Genomic DNA, 23,876 nt, shown 5'->3' with positions numbered 1-23,876 from the left:
TTGTCTATGATGGTCCTGTACTGGGCACGAATTCTGTTAATTTTGTCTCGACAGGCGGTGCCACATCTCCGTTGAAATCCCTCCCTCGCAAGCGCCGCTGAAAGGGATCGTCTTATTTCTGTGAATCCCGGTAAGGGATGCTTGTGCTTCAGGCTGAGCCCAAAGCACAAGCAGAGCCCTGAGTTCATCATCAGTCCAATTTGTGCCTTTGGAACTTGAAGAAATGATGGATGAAAACAATGAAATATACAAATGACGCTACAGTACAACCCCGGGGGTACAATACACAGAATGATAATTCCTAAATGCTGGCAATACTGCTACACGAAAATTAACCTGCACGAAACACAGCGCTCGCCTTTGAGTCGAACCCGGAAGAAGCACGACACAATGACGTCATAGAATCATGATTCAAATCACGATATCGTTCATACGACCTTTTTCGTTCGTGATTCTACAGAATCGTCTTTCCAAACGCCCCTTTTTTCGTGTTTCATGTTTGTGATTCTAATCATGATTATATTCAATTTCGACTAAACGCAATCGTGATTCTGCAGAATCGTGATTTGAATCATGATTCTAATCATGATTCTAGGGTAAAAAAGTGTCGAATAAACGCACCCATAGATCCCCAGGCCAGGGTAATGTAGGAAGAATCAAGTTTTAAAGGGGAAGTTCACCTGGATAAAAAGTTTGTGGTAAAAATACCCCACAAAATGATAAATAGCTTTGGTGTAGATTTTAGGATCCAACCCATCAAAGATCGAGGAAGATAAGTTTTTGATTTGTGACATCATACATGTACATGTGTGAGCAGCTGCCCCCTATGTTATGTAATCTGAAATGCATATATTTATTTTTTTAAAGGGTCATAATGACGAGTACTATGTAGAATTAGTTTTCTTTCGGGAATGGGTGAGAAATGACTTTATAATTCCTGCTATTTTTACAATAAACCTCTTTAGTTTTCATAAGGGTGAATTTCCCCTTTAAGACAGGTCTTTGGGTGGTGACACACTCACTGATCAAAGTTTCAATCAGGGTCTGTGCCTGCAGACTAACTTTGTTATTTGTTAGATGATGAAATTTGTCCCAATTTGCTCTTTATTCAAATTCTTAAACTTTCAGCCCAGAGTACCCCTTTAAAGGGATGGTCCAGGCTGAAAATACTTACGGGTATATCTTAATACATAGAGTGGAATTCACTGAGCAAAATGCCGAAAATTTCATCAAAATCGGATGACAAATAATAAAGTTATTGAAGTTTAAAATGTAGCAATATTTTGTAAAAACAGTCATCATGAATATTTATTAGGTGGGCTGATGATGTCACATCTCCACTTTCCATTTTCATATTTTTTCATTATTTCATACTTGTGTGATTAATACATGTATGTCTCTCTTATAATGGATTAAGTTGCAGCAATAAATATCTAATGCACTAAATCAGTTGTCGATCCAATCTTTCTATTTCTTGAAGGAAAAAATTTGAATAAACCTAATTTCATATAATAAAATACAAAAGAACAAGTTGGGATGTGACATCATCATCCCATGTAATGAATATTCATGATGACTGTTTTCACAAAATATTGCTAAACTTTAAAATTCAATAACTTTGTTATTTGTTATCCGATTTTGATGCAATTTTGGGCATTTGGCTCAGTGAATTCTACCCTATTTATTGAGCTAAAATACTTTCAGCCCGGACCATCCCTTTAATGACTGTCGTTCATGCAGTCATCACTCATGTTCCCTCTTTTGCATGAACATAATATCTCTATCTCATGTCTCCACTTATCACTCTGTACAGTGTATGTTAAAGTGCCCATCAGCCATTTGATTGTGACCCGCGTGACATTCACACCAAATTTCCACTTAGATTCATTACTTGAAAGTTGTATATTGCAGACTTGTTTTTCCTATTCATTTCAATCAAGTTGTTAAGAATGCACATTGTCCATTTTTAATTTTTTTTTACAAGACTTATGTAGGAGATATTTCAATCTGTTTGTTGTGACTTAGGTGACGCAACCCTATTGAAGATTCCTGACCTTACTGTATTTGTCTGTAATTTCCTAAGAAGATACTCACCACATTTTGATGAAATTTTCAGGAGAGTATTTTGAAACATCTGGAAATTATACACCTGTATGTTCAAAATTCATAAATGTCTTACTTATTGTTTAGGGTCGATTGCCATTTGAAAATGTGACTCACATGACAAGTATCAATTGGGGGCCCTGATGAATCTCTCACCAACCATGGACCTTTGTAATTCATGTAGGACTCCATGATGCACCAACTCTATTGCATCCTTTCAATGGTCAAACCTCAACGGTCAAACCATACTCTTGCAGGGAATAATTTTCCTAGTATCGCATCACAATTTCCTCCACATTTTTTTAAAGGGTGCTGCGAATCACATCTTTTATATAGCATATTCTTACATCAGACTGTACATTACTTAGTTGAGAGCTTTTCTCGTATGACCAAAAATGCTATTCAAATTTGTAAAGCAAAATCATTCCCTGCTCTTGTGTGTCTGGACGGCATAGACTACTACCTTGCCCCTGACACACACAACCAATAGCATTCTACATACCATTCCCTCATATGGGAACCCCTTATTACAGACCGGTCTGCTTTATCCAGAACAGACCGTCGAATAAATTGATACATCTTGTGTCCACAGATAAACAATTGTAGGGTGATTAGGGGTTTTAATTACTCGTTAGGACTGCTTTTCTTAAGCTATAGCAATTAGGGTGCAATATAGTGTGTACATGTACATGGTGATATAAAGGCTTAAAGTGATTGGTTAACATTGGTTTGACTTTTAAAAAATCTGAGCTAAAAGGTCACACTTGTCACCTGTGTCTGTGATATGTTCCAAAAAGAAGCCCAGAAAAAATTACGTTCGAAAATGATTATTTAGTGCTTCAAAAATTGAATTATAAAGTGACCGGAAACATCATCTTAATTTCATTCCATACCCTTATGTGTACTATTTAGGTATCTATAAGACGCCTATTTACAAAATCGGGGTTTGTCTTGTAGTGTAACCTTTTTAATCTCAATAATGGTTGTTTTCAGGGTTTATTAGCTAAATACATGCACTCGTACACATGTTTCATCTTGGTTTGAGAATTTTTTAAATCGGCTGCTCACAAAGTTAAACAATACCTTTAAAGGGGTGAGGTGTTTGCAAGCAGTATGCCAGACATACTATTTAAGGTCAAGTCCACCCCATTAGAATGTTGATTCGAATTAAGAGAGAAAAATGAAACTTGCATTACACTGACAATTTCCTCATAATCGTGTGTAAAATGAGAAAGTTTTGGCATTTGAAAGTTTTGCTTATTTTACTCAAAACAGTTTACTACACCTCAGTGAAATGCAAAAATGAGACAGGAGTGTTGATTATGTTCTTCACTCACTATTTCCTTTTTTTGTATGAAATTTGAATTATAAATAAAAATATAGAATATTTCAATTTTTACAGATTTTACAATATATTGACCAACTTGACTGAACTGCAATATTGTATTTGGTAAATCCACATGTTCGGGGAGGAACAAATATTTGTCTCATGTGACAAAAAGGAGAAATTTAAAATATTTTGTAAAGATATTGTGAGTGGGTGACGTCATCAGTCCTCATTTGCAAACTGAACATGATGTGAATGTACATGTACATGTAACCGTTTTGTGAAATGGAGCAAAGGTATAAAATGTCATACCAATATTTTACACCCAATTTTTATGCAACTCATTTGGATGTAACTGGCTCGTTCATATAACTATTTCGTTAAAAATAAGCGAAACTTTGAAATGCCATAACTTTCTTATTTTATATCCAATTTTGATGAAATTTTCAACATTGTGCTTGTCTGATTTTTCTATATTGATTCAAATCAACATTTTTCTGAGGTGGACTTGACCTTCAAGTATATATTTTAAGACTAGCTATTTATCACACAAAGTCAATGAAATACTACACACAGCAAAGTTGGTCAGTTCGCTCCCCCTTTAAATGCAGCAGTGTTTCCAATCTTCCCGAAATAATGGATATTTGGATTTTTCCAGGAAAGTTTCAGGAAATGAAAAAATTACAGGAAATTTCGGGAAATCAGAAAATTTACATGTTGGTTAAGGTCTTTATTTAAAGAATTATTTGCATCAAAGAGCTACATAGCTCAAGCTTTTTGCTTGTGCTTCACGCTCGCATTTCGTAATTTTGTTCCCATTTTTAGAGAGGGCGTGAAAAAAAGTTTAATTCCTTGATTTTGATTACTTTGGTCACTGCCTGATTTTCGTTAAAAATCAAACTTGGAAATTCTAGGAAATGTCTGGGAATTTCAGGAAATTTGGGAAATTTGTTTTGGATCTAGTTCTCAATACTGAATTATAGATACATGTAAATTATCAGAAAATTAGAGGTGCTTTAAGCTTATTGAGGTGATTATAAAATGTCAAACGTAATACCTTATTCAGTACCGGTAGCTTACCGCATAATTACTAAACGATTGTGGGTGATTACGCACTGCAAATACTAATTAGGATTGCTTTTCTTTAGCCATAGCAATTAGAATTAACATAAATTGTCTACACTGTGATAATAAAGGGGGTTAAAGATGTGTGGTAACAGACAACATTTCAAACACACAATTAAAGGACAAGTCCACCCCAACAATAATATAATTCAAATAATAAAAAACAAAAGAAATAGTGAGTGACATCATCGACTCTCTCATTTGATGTAACTGGCTCATTCATATAACTATTTTGTTAAAAATAAGCAAACTTTGAAATGTCTTAACTTTCTTATTTTACATCCGATTTTGATGAAATTTTCAGCATTGTGCTTGTCTGATTTTTCGCTATTGATTCAAATCAACATTTTTCTGAAGTGCAATTGACCTTTAAGTCCCAGTCTCTTCAGGTATAACTGTAAACTTTCTTCGTACATGTACCTGTTACTCGTCCACCTCACCTGGGTAGAGTGCTGATATTGAGGACCTACCTTTTAACAAATGTTATCATTTAAAAAAAATCCGAATTATTTTAGATGAATCAAACCCTCTTAAAACAAAAACATGAGTTAGAAATGATTCAGCTTAGAAATGACTCAGACTTTCATGTAGAAATGACAAAAATGGTCAGTTGGAAACAAGTGCTGCAGTACAACCACAGACATGAGTAGTTACTGCGAAGAAATCAGCATGTCTTTTGTACTGTGCATTACATTTTAGCCTACAATACCAAGTAAACCGCAAATGCATGCATTTATTTTATGTATAAAGCAAGGAATTTGTTTAGGCTTAATTGACTTTGTAAGCCAAGTAAGCAATGGATGTGCCCCATATTGACAGGGTCTAATTAAGTGGAAGATAGGCATTCGCTGAAGATGGCACATCGTGCTAATTGAATTAGAGAGAGTCGCTAAGCAAATTATCAGCATGCTGCACCTGATACACAGTAAAAACACTCGTACATGGTGCCCGGGGGGGGGGGGGGCACTCAGTATCTAATGCATCTAGTGGGTATGTGCCGTGGAGGGGACTCCCATTTTTACACTCAAAATTCCGATCCAAGGCATAGCATTTTTGTCTTATTGAGAAAAAGAACAAAGAAAGCATTTCATTCTTATCGAGGAAAAAAAAGAAAGAAATCCGCTCCAAAGCTTCGCATATTTTTCGTTACGCCGTTCCGGTCGCATTGATCTGCTACAATGAGCTGTAATTTTGGTGAAAAGCGGCCGCAGAGCGCTGTCTGACCATCGCCTCTGCGCGAGCGCACCTGGCGGCTAGCTGCATCAGACACGCATGCCCCTTCGCGCGCTGCCAGTTCCATGGGGATGCATACTCACTCACAAGCTGGTGATCCGTTCCAAGGACCCCCGTTTTCACAAACATTTGTAGTTCCAAAGCCGTTCCGAGGACCCTCCTTTTTACAATAAGCCCGCTCCAAGGCCCCCGTTTTATGTCTCGCCCGCAGCACACCCCCACCACTTTTTTGGTCGAGTGCCCCCCCCCCCCCCCGGGACATGGTGTAGATGTTGAGAATTTAAAGATAAATGCCAGTTGTGGCAACGATTTCAAAATGATTTCGTACAGACTCTAATGAAATGTCCACCAAAGTGTCTGTTTTTTTTTTAAATGTGCCAAAGGATCCTGGAAGAAATTGTGTGATTGCTGAGAAATTAGCATATAAGCACAGGATTTGGGTCAAGCGTCGGGACGACATTCAAAGCTATAATAATACACTGTCCCGCTTATCTGTGTTGGTGATCTTCAGTGTGAACATTTTCCAGTGTAGATTTCAAGAGTTCACAAAGTTCAGTTTATGTAACTGTACCAGATCTAGATCCTCGATGATATACATGTAGTTACAATTAAGCCTGGTTTTACAGACTTTCTTGTGAAATCAGTGTTACTGCGACTACTTTCATTTATTTTTAATGTGTTTAGATTTTTCAACCCTCTGATGTGCTTTTCTCTATCTTTCTGTCACAGGTTTCTCAATTGGTTATCCTCCATGAAGAAGCCCAGGATGGAAACGCCATGCCTGACCTATCAAATCCTGTCATGGCGGTCAGTGCTGCTGTCCAGAACCTGGTCAAGGTAACAACATTTTTTCTTTGGTCTAGTGGTTAGAGCATTGGACTCCTGATCGCAAAGTCATCAGTTCTAATCCCTGCTCTGCCATTGTCTCCACTTTGATAGCAAAGATCCGAGAGTAATTTTGGTCTTTTATATAATTAGCCACTATCATTGACTATCTTTGATGTGAAATGTTCCCTCCGAGGCCCGCCCCCCCCCCCCCGGCCTAGATAGGGTTAAGGGGAGATGGTGAAATATATTATTTGCAGAATTATTATGTGAAAATGAATCACCATATTGATTTAACAATGAAAATTTCCTTAATCTACTATGCATTAAAATAATAACTTTTGCTACAAAAGTCAAGTTTAAATGAGATATCTTAGTTGTTTGTGATAGGTATAAATTTTTCTAATTTAAAGCAATCTTTCATACAGTGTGAAATTTGAATGACAAGAGCTTGAGAATAGATTCACTCATAATATTCTTCACAAAACATTTCTGATGGGCCCTGTCTACAATGTCTGTAATTTCTCGTGCATTAAAGATCAATGCTTCCTATTGGTATCAAACTGGAAGCAAAACATAATTGATAATTTCTATGTTTCCTTTTCTGACACCCTGTATAGTTTGGTAACGCCATTTTAAATATAATTGATAAAGTTGAATTACAGAATCACTTGTGATTTTTCTATACAATGCCTATACTTGTAAAGTTGACTTGCTACATGTATTAGTTACAGATATGAATTGAAATGTATTTGATGATTTTATGACAATATTATGACATGGATTTCCCTTTTTCTTGGACACCCTGTATAGGTTGGGAAGGACACTGCCAACAGCACAGACGACAAGATCTTGAAACAAGAGATGCCTCCCGCCTTCACAGGTGTAGAAGAATCGTCCAACAAGCTGGCTGAAGCGGCCATGGAACTCAAACGAGATCCGTACTCCTCACCGGCCAGGAAAAAACTGATTGACGGTGCAAGAGGTAACTACTCTTGAGCTGTAGTGTGAATGGGGTTTCAAGAATAGTTAATGTTATTTGTAGATGTCTTCTTCATTATTCTTGATCATCCTCTCTCCTCTGTTAGTCATCAAAATTCCATCTTTTCTTCCATCACCTTCTTTACATTCCCTTTAACACATCAGATTCACCCTTCATCCTTCTATTTTGTTCATGCTCATGTTCAGTTGTTCACACATACTTTATAACTCTTGCTAAGTTCTTATTTTCTGATTGGTTCTCTCCCTCTGACTTAAGTTCATTAATATTTAGTAGCAGTTATTCATATGCTATGTATATTCATGTATTTCTTTTATTTGCTATCTTTGCTTTTTGAAGATTCATTATTTATCTTTGTTGTATATAAATCAAGCATGAAATATCTATGCCAAATAAACCCCTGAGATTCAAATTTGTTCAGCCCTGGGCAGTTCATGACAGGCAATCATCGAGTAAGGTTGTCCACTTCATGTCTCTGTATAAGTTAGAACCATGCCCCTTTGCCTACCACTCTGGCCACTCTACACTATCTAGCACCCATCCTACCAAGATCGATGATTGATCCTATCGTTTGGGAGTCTTCGCTTCCACGACACATGACGCATTCAAGAATACAGTAAATCTATTGAAAATGACTGTCAAGTCACAATGAACAGCTAGGAAGTCTTTGTCAGAAATTGGTGATCCGGAACAGCAGTTTCTTCCTAAGTTTGGAACTGATGAAAAATTTCAAATACGTGGTTTTTCAGGGGTCCAGGAAGAAACTGCTGTTTTTGGTTCACTAATTCTTGACATTGACTTCTCGTCATTGGCATGAAGGGCGTTTGACAGTACATTTTCTTTGTTCTTGATTATATTGTACGCTTTGAAGCAAGAAATCCTTAAAGGTCACATCCACCTCAGAAAAATATTGATTTGAATCAATAGAGAAAAAGCAGACAAGCATAATCCTGAAAATTTCATAAAAATGTATAATAAGAAAGTTATGACATTTTTAAAGTTTCGCTTATTTTTCGCAAAATAGTTATATACACAATAGTCACATGCAAACGAAAGAATCGATGGTGACCCTCACTCACTATTTCTTTTGTTTTTTATTGTTCATTTTAGGGGGGAATATAAATCAAGTAAGTAGTAGTCAAGTTAGACATTACTGTTTATTTTGCTCATTGTGTAAACCAAACGAAATGGTAGGTCGATGTATTTGATCTACTTTTTTCGATGGACCGATTTTGCAAAATCTGCGCTGTCGCTCAAAGACATCGATCGAACACTGATTTTAAAATCGATTTGACTCAGGCTTAGTTCATTCAGCCATGATGTTGGTAGTTGGCATATTATTTTCCTCTTGTTTCGTTGTAAGGTATTCTGAGTGGAACTTCTGATCTCCTTCTCTGCTTCGACCAGTCTGAGGTCCGCAAGATTGTCCGGGTGGCAAAGGGTGTCCTGGAATACCTGGCTGTCTCTGAAGTGGTTGAATGTCTGGAAGATCTGGTGACATTTGTCAAGGTAAGTCACCGTATATTCAAACTTAAACCTATTCAAAGGAGAATTAGCATTTTCAAGATTCTGGACCGAACTTGAGAGAGAGAGAAAACCCACCATGATTTGTAGGTTCAATTTGTTACCTTGAATGCATTTCATTTCAACAAATCCTTTCTAAAGTTAAGGTCAAATTTGCCAAAGTGGCCTACAAAGCAACCTTGAGAAGTAACGATCTGTTAGGCTAACCTAGGTATGAACTCAAGGAAGAAGTTATCACCAACCAGGCAGTTTTTTTGTGTGTTTATGACTTGTATGTTTTTGATAGATACATCTCAATGATTATTAACCCATTGCCCACTGGAACCAGGTGGTCCCTATACAGAGCTTTAAAAGTAGATCCTCGAATTCAGTGGACAAAGTGTTAATAGTCTTTATAGGTCTTGCCAGCTATTTGCAAGGAATTTGTATCCTCAGAGTGTAGAAATCCTATCTGTTATTTACCACTGAGTAGTAGTTGGTGTAGTGGTTTTAACTCGCCTTGTAATCAGAGGGTAATGCATTCAAATCCCAGCTTAGCCGAGCATCCTTTTGCAAGGCATCAATCCACACTTTGCCACCCTCATCAGGTGCTAATTGGGTACCGGTAGGAACCAACTGTCATTATGGTTGGTTTAGCAAGTTTGTGCCTAATAGGTTGCTAAAAAGCTATGAATCCAGTAACCGGGTTATAATTGTGAAGCGCTTTGAGCATTTATAGATTGATATCGTGCTATATACAAGCCAATTATGATTATTAGATGAATTCATTCAAATAAATTTTTTCGTCACCTGTTTTCGAGAGCTGCTGACTGGTCACCCTCTTTACCTTGAAGTCAAGATGTGCCTGTCAAATTCTTGCTGAACGTCTAGATTGTCTTTGAGTGTAGTCTTTGCTTCTTGCTGTATCTTTACAGTTTTCGTTATTTTTTTCCTGTAGATTTCTCATGATACCAGATTCGATAACCTCAGTTTAACTTAATCTAGGTTGATATTATTTTATGTGTATGATAGTGGAGGAGCCATGGTGTAGTGGTTCTGACTCTCACCTTGTAAACAGAGGGTTATGTGTTCGAATCCCACCGCGGTCTGGTGTCCTGTAGCAAGGCGTTTATCCACACTTTGCCACTCTCGACCCAGGTGCTATATGGGTATCTGGTAGGATTTGAAAGTCATTGTAGCTTGTCCAGTACTGTGTGCGCCTCATCGGCGACTGACTGGACTACTCCCCAGGGATTGGGGGATGACTGAATGACTGATTGAATCCGATGAGCGGGGTAAAAATATATCTGTAAAGCGCTTAGACATGTCGTTTCGATGTATTACTATTATTACTAGCATGGATCCCAGGAAGTCTTTTGATTTTGAGGTCAAAAGGTTAAAGGTCACGGTCACAGTGACATGTTTTCATCTTACCCTTCTGAAGTCCTTTAGTCCTTTAGTATAACTTTACCTAGGCTCATATAATTTGGTTTGTATTATAATAGGAAGCCTTTTGATTTTTAGGTTAAAAGGTCAAAGGTCAAGTCTCCCCCTTTCACTTTTCTTGCTTGACCAATAACTCCATTGTCCACGTTACAGGCGGGTGTATTATGTGCTCACCCTAGCTGCTTTTGTTTTATATTATTTAATTGGTCTGTGAATGCAGGCATTTACATGTATAAATAATTTGTGCATCCAATGGCTTTCAAGTACACACACAAAAGATAAAAAATGCAGTGTATCAGAAGAATAGAAAAATATACATGACCAAAATAGTTTAAAATATCCGGAATATATTAATATCATTATTATTCATCATCCCTGGAGGGGTTGTACTCTTTTATGGTCGTTATCAAGTTGTTTTCTGGTTTCTTAAACAGAACTTGTCTCCCGGGATGGCCAACATGGCCAACAAAGTTACCTCAAGAAGCAAGGAACTGACCCATACTGCCCATGCCAATGGACTGATCAACCACACCGAGAACCTCAAGAGGACCACACCGGTCCTGGTGTCCTCTATGAAGATCTTTGTCACTGTACTCAAGAAAGGAGGTATGAGTTTTACAGCTAAGGTACCTTGTCAAAAGAGCCGTATCTTTCATGTGGGACACGTGGGAGTCCCACAAGCGGCCTTTCATTCCCAGTTCTCATGCTTCCTCAAAGTGCCTTTGGGGTAGGTTTCCTGCTAAAAAGACAAGGACAGACTTTTGACTAGGTACCTGAATTGCTCTTTAATAACCTTGTGACTTCACTCACACGGAGTAAAGCAAGATCATATGGAGCCCAGCAAACTCATTGCTAAGGCACTCAGTGGCAGACCATGACCTGGAGGAGACAAAGCATCGGAGTGGCACTGTATTGTTTGTGATCATTGCTGTGCCCCTCCAATGCTTTGTCTCCTCGGGTCACGGTCCGCCACTGAGGGCACTAGTCAAGCAAGCCTAGCTTCCAGGTTCAAATATTAATGGGGTGTTTCACAAAGATGTAATCATTACTTAGGTATAAGTCTCATGCGGAACTTTATGGCCCGAATTCCCAAAGGTGGTTTTGAAAACCCACGGTTGAGTCCATGGTTAATGCAGATTTCCTGTATTAATTACGCTTATTTTACAGCGTATATTAAAATTTGTCCAATGCAGATGCACGTTTTTGTCACAGTTCGTCAAATTGACGCCTGTTGCCGTGCTTATCCATGCGATTTTATTCATGAGTCCACTGTTTGAATAATGAGTCCACTATTCAAACAGTGGACTCATGAATGAAATAGCATATCTTACCATGGTAACAAGCATCAATTTGGCGCACTGTGACAAAAGCGCGCATCAGCATTGGAAATGTTGTATTCACGCTCCCGATACGCGCAAAATTAAGCATAATTTATACAATACAGGAAATCTGCATAGTGGATGCAGTTGTGGGCTTTCAAAACCACCTTTATGAATTTGGGCCATTGTGTTTTTTGCAAAATATTTCATTTATTCATGTAAATTCACTTATGCTCATTTTATACTTGGTTTGGAAAAAAACAAAACAACCAAGAGAATTACTGCTTTAACCCTAACAGATTTAAAGGTTTCCGCAAAGAGAAAATGCGAAGGCTTATTTTTTTCCTTATATATTTCTTTTTATTTAGAATTTCTTATGTATTTCTTTGTTTTTTAATCTTTTGTTTTTCATTGTATTTTCAATGGAAATTATTACAGACCATTTAACAACTAAATTAAACCCTATATTGATTAAGCAGACCAATTAGAATGAAAAATAATCACCCTTTTATGAATTTCATCTCCCATAGACTTTGTATAAAAATTAACCATTTGTCATTACATTGTCTTGTAAAAAGTCATGTGACATCGGGATGCTATTCTCGTATGTTGCGAATTTGGTCTCGAAAGTTGCGCGAGACTTGAAAGAAAAATTCATAAAATTTTGGAGCGCTATCCTTTTGTGTTTCGAAAGTATAGTGCAAAGTGTCGGGGGGGCATCATGCCCCCCATTCCTTTTAGTGTTTATACGTAATTTGATGAATGTGCATAAAAAAATGAATATTTTGTATATTAATGAATCATTTATTTGAATGTGTTTGAATATACATTTTTCAGTTACAATGTATCTTTTTATGTGATACTTATGTATGGAATGAGTTGAGAAATAAAAAAATCTTGATGAAGAAAAAAAAAATTTGTGTGGTATAAAACACATCCTTACATTATTGAAATAAAGCTTGGATGATGTCCCTTCTGTTTAGTCATCAATGAGATTATGCGATAGATATCGTTTGCGCATTGCCATTTAAATACGACTCTAAGTCGCACAGAATTTTTTGCGAAACTGTCAGGTCCGTTTGATTTTCTCTTATTGCGCTTTTATGAATGTTCAATCCTACTTACTGCGATATAGGGAATTATGATCAAAGACATTACCAGTTCCAAGAAACAACACATATCAAACATCATCGATCAAAGTTTGATTGTCTTATCTCATTTTACTGGACAAAGAGTTACTCACAATATTGCACTGCTTTGTTCTTGTTCCAGGGGGCTGTTTCATAAAGCTGTTCGTAAGATAAGAGCAACTTTAAGAACGACTGGTCACTGGTAAACCTTATGCACTTAACCATCGCCAATGAATATACCATTTTCCACAAGAAAGGATCACCAGCCATTCTTTAAGTCGCTCTTAACTTTGGAACAGCTTTATGAAACGGACCCCAGGTGCAGTATAGCCCTCTGTGTAGAGTATTTTAGCACTGCACCTTTTGCAGTGCTGAAAATCTAGTTTGCCATGATGCACTGTTGAACCTCATTAATGTACCACTGAAGTTACAGGTGTCTGTACTTAAATTAATAGTGATCCCTTGTGCGAGTGAAAAACTAACTCTTTTCAGCACATCTTTTTTCATAATTAGGAGCAGGACGGGATGAGGCTCAGCAGAACCGCAACTACATTATTGGATGCATGTCCCACGATGTCAACGAGATTATCCGCATCCTCCAGCTCACCTCTGCCGATGACGATGAACTGTCCCTGGATGATCTTGCAATCATGAAGAAATCCTTGTTGAATATCACCAACCAGATGACCATGGCTCAAACTTGGTTGGCCAATCCCAACGGTGAACCTGGTGGCTTAGGTGAGTGAATGCAATCATCTTGATGCTATCTTGACTGCCGGATACTGATTCATATCATGGCCTTGCTCAGACTGCATAGGGCAACCCTAATGCAGAGCCTTGTGGCTTACATGTAGGTTACGTGTATAGCAGCATTCATTCCTTGTTGAATATCACCAACCAGATGACCATGGTTCAAACTTGGTTGGCCAATCCCAAAGCTGAAGCTTGTGGTTTAGATGAGTTTATGCAATCATCTTGATGAAAATTTTGTGTGCTTTTCTTTGCTTACAAATGACATTCTGTAAGTTTTGTGGAGAAAACAATTATCGTAGTGTTTGGCTTCCATATAAACCCCTCAAAAAAAGTTTTGCAACTCAGTTTTGGGGAACGATATCTTATTGGTTAATACAGTATAAAGGATGAAACTGGTATCATTGGAAAGCTGAATTATTCTTCTTTACAATGACATGCCATTTGCTGTGATTATGTAATCATGGAATATGCAATCACCCTGAACATTGAGAAAAGTCAGAAGTGAAATGTTGCAAAATGCATTGATTTCTACCAAGAGCCTCCATTTCTATAGAATTTCCACCATGCAGGTGACAGTGAATGCACTCAGTCCATCCTCGAAACAATTGGAAATTCGCTATTGGAAACGATGCATTTTGCAATATTTCATTTCTAACATTGCTGCGTATTATCATGTCTGTGTATTTCATGATAACACAAGCATTACAAATGACACATGATTGTAAAGAGGAATAATCATGCTTTCTAAAGATATCACTTTTACACATGATGATGGCACATTAAGAAATTTATTAGCACCCAAACTTGCAGTTTGAGCTGCAGAACTCAAACATGACATGGCAACGAATTTTGCAACATTTCATTTTTTACATTGCTGCATAATTTTTATGTTTGTGTGTATTTCATGATAACACTAGCATTACAAATGACACATGATCGTAAAGAGGAATAATCATACTTTTCAATGCTACCACTTTTACATAGGATGATGGCACACTAAGAAATTTATTAGCACTTAAACTTGAGTTGCAGAACTTTTTTTGAGGGGTTTTAGTTTAGGTTGATTCGATCATTCATAACTTTCGTAAGGTGGGCTCAGGTATCATGTTCACTGGTTGGTGTTGATTAATACCTAAAGTGATTGTTAAATTCTCATGCAATTCAGGTGAGAAAGCAGTGCGAGATATCCTGAGGGATGCCAGGAGGGTAGCAGACCGCCTTGAGGGACCCCAAAGGGAACGTCTCCTTGCAGCAATAAATGAAATTGAGGCAATGATGAATGAACTTTGTGACTTGAGGGCCAAGGGACAAGTAAGTTCAGGGTCCCCTTTTATCAAGACTTGTTATAGTGACAAATGCACAATTTCTATAACAAATCTACCATCAGCCAGTAAGATTGAAATATTTCAGTAGCTTTTAACTGTATTACAATTTATGAAACTGTCCCCTGAGGTCTTATTGAAGTGTTGTCATTTGCCTAATCTTCAAAGGAAGGCACAGAATTGCTTGCTCATTTCGTAACATACTTTTTTTTACCAAGAGAAGGGATGAATGAATATTAAAGCACTTCTTTTAGTTAAGTAGACTAATCCTTTGTTTTAAGCATAAATTAGCCTAATTATTTCATGTGAAAAATCACACCCTAACTGTTACTTTCACACCAACCCACTCCCTCACCCTCTCTTCTACCCTCAATATCACTATCACACCCACTCTCTCAATCACCCCAGCCTCTATCCCACCCTCACTGTTACTTTCACACCAACCCACTCCCTCACCCACTCTTCTACCCTCAATATCACTATCACACCCACTCTCTCAATCACCCCAGCCTCTATCCCACCCTCACCGTTACTTTCACACCAACCCACTCCCTCACCCACTCTTCTGCCCTCAATATCACTACCACACCCACTCTCTCTCAATCACCCCAGCCTCTATTACACCCTCACTGTTACTTTCACACCAACCCACTCCCTCATCCACTCTTCTACCCTCAATATCACTATCACACTCATTCTCTCAATCACCTCAGCCTCTATCCCACCCTCACTGTTACTTTCACACCAACCCACTCCCTCACCCTCTCTTCTACCCTCAATATCACTATCACACCCACTCTCTCCCTCACCTCAGCCTCTATCCCACCCTCACTGTTACTTTCACACCAACCCACTCCCTCACCCACTCTTCTACCCTCAATATCACTATCACACCCACTCTCTCCCTCACCCCAGCCTCTATCCCACCCTCACTGTTACTTTCACACCAACCCACTCCCTCACCCACTCTTCTACCCTCAATATCACTATCACACCCACTCTCACCCTCACCCCAGCCTCTATCCCACCCTCACTGTTACTTTCACACCAACCCACTCCCTCTCTTTTACCCTCAATATCACTCTCACACCCACTCTCACCCTCACCCCAGCCTCTATCCCACCCTCACTGTTACTTTCACATCAACCCACTCCCTCACCCACTCTTCTACCCTCAATATCACTATCACACCCACTCTCTCCCTCACCCTAGCCTCTATCCCACCCTCACTGTTACTTTCACACCAACCCACTCCCTCACCCACTCTTCTACCCTCAATATCACTATCACACCCACTCTCTCAATCACCCCAGCCTCTATCCCACCCTCACTGTAACTTTCACACCAACCCACTCCCTCACCCACTCTTCTATCCTCAATATCACTATCACACCCACTCTCTCTCTCACCCTAGCCTCTATCCCACCCTCACTGTTACTTTCACACCAACCCACTCCCTCACCCACTCTTCTACCCTCAATGTCACTATCACACCCACTCTCTCCCTCACCCCAGCCTCTATCCCACCCTCACTGTTACTTTCACATCAACCCACTCCCTCACCCACTCTTCTACCCTCAATATCACTATCACACCCACTCTCTCAATCACCCCAGCCTCTATCCCACCCTCACTGTAACTTTCACACCAACCCACTCCCTCACCCACTCTTCTATCCTCAATATCACTATCACACCCACTCTCTCTCTCACCCTAGCCTCTATCCCACCCTCACTGTTACTTTCACACCAACCCACTCCCTCACCCACTCTTCTACCCTCAATGTCACTATCACACCCACTCTCTCCCTCACCCCAGCCTCTATCCCACCCTCACTGTTACTTTCACATCAACCCACTCCCTCACCCACTCTTCTACCCTCAATATCACTATCACACCCACTCTCTCCCTCACCCCAGCCTCTATCCCACCCTCACTGTAACTTTCACACCAACCCACTCCCTCACCCTCTCTTCTACCCTCAATATCACTCACACCCACTCTCTCTCTCACCCTAGCCTCTATCCCACCCTCACTGTTACTTTCACACCAACCCACTCCCTCACCCTCTCTTCTACCCTCAATATCACTATCACACCCACTCTCACCCTCACCCCAGCCTCTATCCCACCCTCACTGTTACTTTCACACCAACCCACTCCCTCACCCACTCTTCTATCCTCAATATCACTATCACACCCACTCTCTCTCTCACCCCAGCCTCTATCCCACCTTCACTGTAACTTTCACATCAACCCACTCCCTCACCCACTCTTCTACCCTCAATATCACTATCACACCCACTCTCTCCCTCACCCTAGCCTCTATCCCACCCTCACTGTTACTTTCACACCAACCCACTCCCTCACCCACTCTTCTACCCTCAATATCACTATCACACCCACTCTCTCCCTCACCCTAGCCTCTATCCCACCCTCACTGTTACTTTCACACCAACCCACTCCCTCACCCACTCTTCTATCCTCAATATCACTATCACACCCACTCTCTCTCTCACCCCAGCCTCTATCCCACCTTCACTGTAACTTTCACACCAACCCACTCCCTCACCCACTCTTCTATCCTCAATATCACTATCACACCCACTCTCTCTCTCACCCTAGCCTCTATCCCACCCTCACTGTTACTTTCACACCAACCCACTCCCTCACCCTCTCTTCTACCCTCAATATCACTCACACCCACTCTCTCCCTCACCCCAGCCTCTATCCCACCCTCACTGTAACTTTCACACCAACCCACTCCCTCACCCACTCTTCTATCCTCAATATCACTATCACACCCACTCTCTCTCTCACCCTAGCCTCTATCCCACCCTCACTGTTACTTTCACACCAACCCACTCCCTCACCCTCTCTTCTACCCTCAATATCACTATCACACCCACTCTCTCAATCACCCCAGCCTCTATCCGACCCTCACTGTTACTTTCACACCAACCCACTCCCTCACCCACTCTTCTACCCTCAATATCACTATCACACCCACTCTCTCAATCACCCCAGCCTCTATCCCACCCTCACTGTTACTTTCACACCCACCCACTCCCTCACCCACTCTTCTACCCTCAATATCACTATCACACCCACTCTCTCCCTCACCCCAGCCTCTATCCCACCCTCACTGTTACTTTCACACCAACCCACTCCCTCACCCACTCTTCTACCCTCAATATCACTCTCACACCCACTCTCACCCTCACCCCAGCCTCTATCCCACCCTCACTGTTACTTTCACACCAACCCACTCCCTCACCCACTCTTCTACCCTCAATATCACTATCACACCCACTCTCTCCCTCACCCCAGTCTCTATCCCACCCTCACTGTTACTTTCACACCAACCCACTCCCTCACCCACTCTTCTACCCTCAATATCGCTATCACACCCACTCTCACCCTCACCCTAGCCTCTATCCCACCCTCACTTACTTTCACACCCACCCACTCTCTCACACACCAACCCTCTCCCTTCCCCACCCTCTCTATCCCCTCTTCTACCCTTAGTGTCACTATCACACCTACCCTCCCTCACCCACCCTCCCCCACCGTCATATCACTGTCACTATCACACTTACCCTTTCCTTCAATCCTACCTACTCTCCTACTCTTGAGTGTCACTATCACCCCATCCTCTCCCTCACCACACCCTGTCTCTTACCCTAACCATCACACTCACTCTCTCTCTCAGCCCCCCACACACTCCTACTCTCAATCGCACCATCGCACTTACTCTCTCCCCCATCCACTCTCATTTCACTGTCACTATCGCAATCACCATCTCCCTCAGCCTCACCCACACTCTTATTTCAATAAATGTCACTATCACACCCACTCTCCCTTACCCACCCTCTCTCCTACTCTCAATGTCACTATCACACCCACTCTCCCTTACCCACCCTCTCTCCTACTCTCAATGTCACTATCACACCCACTCTCCCTTACCCACCCTCTCTCCTACTCTCAATGTCACTATCACACCCACTCTCCCTTACCCACCTTCTCTCCTACTCTCAATGTCACTATCACACCCACTCTCCCTTACCCACCTTCTCTCCTACTCTCAATGTCACTATCACACCACTCTCCCTTACCCAACCTCCTACTCTCAATGTCACTATCACCCTCTCCCTCACCCTCCTCCATTACGCCACCCTCTCCCTCCACCCTCACTGTTACTATCACACTCACCCACTCCCTCACCCACTCTTCTGCTCTCAATATCACTATCACACCCATCCACTCTTCTTTTCTCAATATCACTATCATGCTCACCCACTCCCTCACCCACTCTTCTTATCTCAATTTCACTATCACAACCACTCTCTCAATCACCCCCACTCTATCTTCCAACCTCACGCCACGCACTTTATTATGAAATACATTCTTTATGGGAAAAATACACTTTTTTAATCACAGAATACACTTCTTCATTCCCAGAAGTTGGCAGGTCTGCATCCCCTTCACCATGAACCTCACCATCGCTTTCACTCTCACTGTCATCTCATCCTCATTCGAACACTACCTATTCCCTTTACACTGGAGACTTCTTTACGTTGAGCACATGTTCATTAGTAGTTATGTGGTTTGCCTTGTTTCTGAAAGATTTTCTCATTGCTAAGAACATTTTGTGGCATAATACAAATGTAATGCAGGGGGCCCTTTTTATAAAGCAGTCCGTAAGTTAAGAACGACTTTAAGAACGAGTGATGATTCTTTCTTTCGCGCTAAACCATCACCAATTCAATATACCACTTACTGCAAGAAGGGATCACCAGTCATTGTTAAAGTAACTCTTAACTTCCGAACAGCTTTATGAAACACCCACCAGGTCATGTAGAGAGAAATGGAAACCTTAATTCATTGCAAAGTGGTGCTCAAGTCTAAACCAAGGGATTGTTTATCATGATTTCTTTTACAGGGTAATTCCCCTCGTGCTCTGCAGCTTTCGAAGCAGATCGGGGAGAGACTGGAGAACCTTCATCGGATGGTGGATGGTTCGGTCAAGGAAGCCATTAGGAGTGGGGTGACAAGGACTGCTTACACCCTTGCGGGTAAAGTGGAGCAGGCCCAGAAGTGGCTTAGGAACCCTGCCCAAGACGACAAAGGAGTGGGTGAGTTGGACCGATCCACTTCCTAGGAGGGGAGATCCACCTTGAGTTTATAAAGCTTTGTATATAATGAAAGTATCATGTAAAGTGGGATATGCAGATAAGTGTATGAAAGTTCTATGTCAGATGTATGCATCAAATTAGTCGATTAGTCACTTTTATCTCCTATCAACTGTTTGGCAGAGTCGCATGTACTACTCTATTATTTGCCCTTTTTATTTAGGACGCAAAGCCATTGCTGGTATCGTTGCCCAGGGAAGGAAGGTGGCTCAGAACCTGACAGGCCCGGAACGATCAGAACTCCTGAGGCTCTGTGATGAAGTCGAAGGCCTCTCTCAACAAATAACGGATCTTGTAAACCGGGGACAGGTGAGTTATTAAAAGGGTAATCCGACCTGAAAATAGTTATATCTAAATAAAAAGAGAAAAGAAATAGCGAAGTTATTGAATTCTAACGTGTAGCAATATGTCATGAATATTCATTATGTGGGCTGATGATATCCCATCCGCACTTTCCTTTTTCTTATGTTATTACATGAAATCATAATTATTTCATTTTTGTCTCACCTTAGAGTTTAGGCGTCACTTTTCCGATGGCGGTGGCGATGACAGTGGTGGCGTCAACACCTAATATTAAAGTTTAAGTTTTGGAAATGACAGCATAACTTAAAAAGTATATGGACCTAGTTCATGAAACTTAGCCATACAGTTAATCTGTTTTACTGAACTTGCCCGAGTTTCAAGTCACATGACCAAGGTCAAAGGTCTTTAAGGGTAAATGAACTTTGACCAAGATGGGGTATCTGCTGATTTACCATCATAACTTTGAAAGGTTATGGATCTGATTCATGAAACATGGACATGAGAGTAATCAGGTATCACTGAACATCCTGCCTGAGTTTCACGTCACATGACCAAGGTCAAAGGTCATATAGGGTCAATGAACTTTGGCCAAGTTGGGGTAGCTGCTGTATTCCCATCATAACTTTGAAAGTTTATGAATCTGATTCATGAAACCTGGACATCAAAAGTAATCAAGTATCACTGAACATCCTGCCTGAGTTTCATGTCACATGACCAAGGTCAAAGGTCGTTTAGGGTCAATGAACTTTGGCCAAGTTCGGGTAGCTGCTGAATTCCCATCATAATTTTGAAAGTTTATGAATCTGATTCATGAAACGTGGACATAAGAGTGATCAAGTATCACTGAACATCCTGTGTGAGTTTCAGGTCACATGGTTAAATGTCATGTAAGGTCAATGAACTTTGGCCAAGTTGGGGTATGAATTACTATCATAACTTTGAAAGTCTATTAGTCTAGTTCATAAAACCTGGATATATGAGTAATCAAGTATCACTGAATATCCTGTGCGAATTTCAGGTCACATGACCAACGGCCATTGAACTTTGGCCATGTTGGGGGTATCTGTTGAAATACCATCATAACTTTGAACGTTTATAGATCTGATTCATGAAACTTGGACATAAGAGTAATCGAGTTTCACTGAACATCCTGTGCAAGTTTCAGGTCACATTATCAAGGTCAAAGGTCATTTAAGTTCAACAAACTTTCAAAGTTTATAGATATAGTTTATAAAATGTGGATGTAGGGGTAATCAAGTATCACTGACAAGTCTTAGGTTGCATGATCAAGGTCAAATGTCATTTATTGTCATTGAACGTAGTATTGTATAATTATATGAATGGCGTTTTTTGTGAATAATTATTTCATAGCAGTTTTAAAAGTTAGCACTGCTGCTATATTGAATCGCGCAATGCAAGTGAGACTGCCAGAGGCACTCCACTTGTTCATATACTTGTGAATGATATGTCGCCGTCGTATTGAAATAAGTTGGAGCAAGAATATCTAATGTACTAAATCAGTTGTAGATTTTTGAAGAAAAGAAATTGAATAAACCTAATTTCATATAATAATTACAAAGAACAAGAGGGGATATGACATCATCAGTTTGCTCATGGAATATTCATAAAGACATGCCTGGAACTGTTTCACTGGAATAATGCAAATCTTTAGAATGCAATAACTTTGTTATTGTCTGATTTTGGTAAATTATTCAGCATTTTGTTTGTTAAGTTTTTCTTTATCTGCTCAAATGATATTATTTTCATTCTTGACTAGCCCTTTAACCACTTTTTGTCTCGCCCACCAAAGGTGAAGGCGAGGCGGATGGCGGATGGACTTTGGGGACCTGCATGTTATGCTGCAGTTGGAGGTCACATGATAAGGTTAAAGGTCAATGTTAAAGTTTACATGAAAGACTCTTATGACAACTAACTCTGCAACTGTAAGTCACTTTTCCAAAAAATGTGGAGGGTAGATGTACTGAGGTGACCTGCATCTTTTGCTGCAGTGGGAGGTCACATGGTAAAGTCAAAGGTCATTTTCAGGTCAATATTAAAGTTTACGTGCAAGGCTCTTATGACAAGTGTTATCAAGTTTCGATACAATTCTGTTGCGTGCCCTCGCAAATCACGATATTTCTGGTTATTTTCATAAGTGGGCGAGACATAAAATTGCTTTTGCCTTGTCATCAATATCAATCATCAATATGGCAAAATTTTGTACATGTAATTTTCTAAAGAAAACTGGTAGATTAATGATGAATATACATATCTGAATATCCACCCCCAAACCAACATAATGTTGCCTAATATTTTATAATGAGAATCTTATACATCTCAAACAACACATCCTAAGCTTTAAAGTGATATGAAACTTGTCAAAATTGATCAACAATAACTAACCGATTAACTTCATTAGATTTGAAAATAATTCAATGCGGGATTCATAAAATAAGGGGAAAACACAAGGCTTTAATTTCGAGGTTTACACCAGCATTAGATGAGTACATGATGCAGTTTCTTGTGTATTTCATTGTTACTACAGGGGAATTCCCCAGCATGTTTGGAAGCTGCAAGGAGACTTGCTGAGAAACTACCCGTTTTGCAAAAGGCCATAGAGAATGCATTAGTGAGGGAGGTGGCCGATGTTTTCATGGACACCACAACACCACTCAAGGAGTTAGAAAGAGCAGCTAAGGCTCCTATTAGTAAGAAAATATATTTTTTTCTCTTTTCCTATAGCATTGAAATGCTTGAACCAAATTTTTTTTATATTTATATTTTTTAAATATATTTTTAAAATATTTTTCTTAACCAGACTTAATGGCCCAAATACACAAAGTTGGTTTTGAAAACCCACGATTGAGTCCATGGTTTATGCAGATTTCCTGTATAAATTATGATTATTTAACCGTGTATATTAAAAAGTGTCCAATGCTGGTGCATGCTTTTGTCGCAGTGCACCAAATTGACGCCTGTTGCCATGGTTATCCACGCTATTTTATTCATGAGTCCACCGTTTGAATAATGAGTCCCCTCTTCGAACAGTGGACTCATGAATAAAATAGTGTATCTAACCATGGTAACAGGCGTCAATTTGGTGCACTGTGACAAAAACACGCATTAGCATTGGACATGTTTTATACAAGTGCCCAATATGTGCAATTTATACAGGAAATCTGCATGACCCATGGATTCAACCACGGGTTTGAAAACCACTTTTGTGAATTCGGGCCATTGAGTACAAATTTGCCCCCTCATTAAGTCCTCAGCTGTAGAAACCCTCCACCAGTACT

The 23,876-nt window shown here is 40.0% G+C and overlaps 1 protein-coding gene across 7 annotated transcripts in view; it reads left to right on the top strand.

The window, feature by feature from the left end:
• The window catches only part of LOC121417293 (vinculin-like), a 79,793-nt gene that overhangs the window by 17,846 nt on the left and 38,071 nt on the right, over positions 1-23,876 (top strand). For all 7 annotated transcript variants that reach the window (XM_041610942.1, XM_041610943.1, XM_041610941.1 and 4 more), the window contains exons 2-10: positions 6,518-6,625; positions 7,427-7,598; positions 8,977-9,122; positions 10,997-11,168; positions 13,525-13,749; positions 14,930-15,075; positions 20,028-20,220; positions 20,441-20,586; positions 23,126-23,288. In XM_041610942.1, coding sequence (XP_041466876.1) covers positions 6,518-6,625; positions 7,427-7,598; positions 8,977-9,122; positions 10,997-11,168; positions 13,525-13,749; positions 14,930-15,075; positions 20,028-20,220; positions 20,441-20,586; positions 23,126-23,288 — 1,471 coding nt within the window. The remainder of the gene's footprint in view (positions 1-6,517; positions 6,626-7,426; positions 7,599-8,976; positions 9,123-10,996; positions 11,169-13,524; positions 13,750-14,929; positions 15,076-20,027; positions 20,221-20,440; positions 20,587-23,125; positions 23,289-23,876) is intronic.

This window comes from Lytechinus variegatus, chromosome 6 (genome assembly GCF_018143015.1).
Source record: "Lytechinus variegatus isolate NC3 chromosome 6, Lvar_3.0, whole genome shotgun sequence".
Classification (NCBI taxonomy): domain Eukaryota; kingdom Metazoa; phylum Echinodermata; class Echinoidea; order Temnopleuroida; family Toxopneustidae; genus Lytechinus; species Lytechinus variegatus.
The sequence above is the reverse complement of the archived record's forward strand: the minus strand, read 5'-3'. Positions and strand labels throughout refer to the sequence as shown.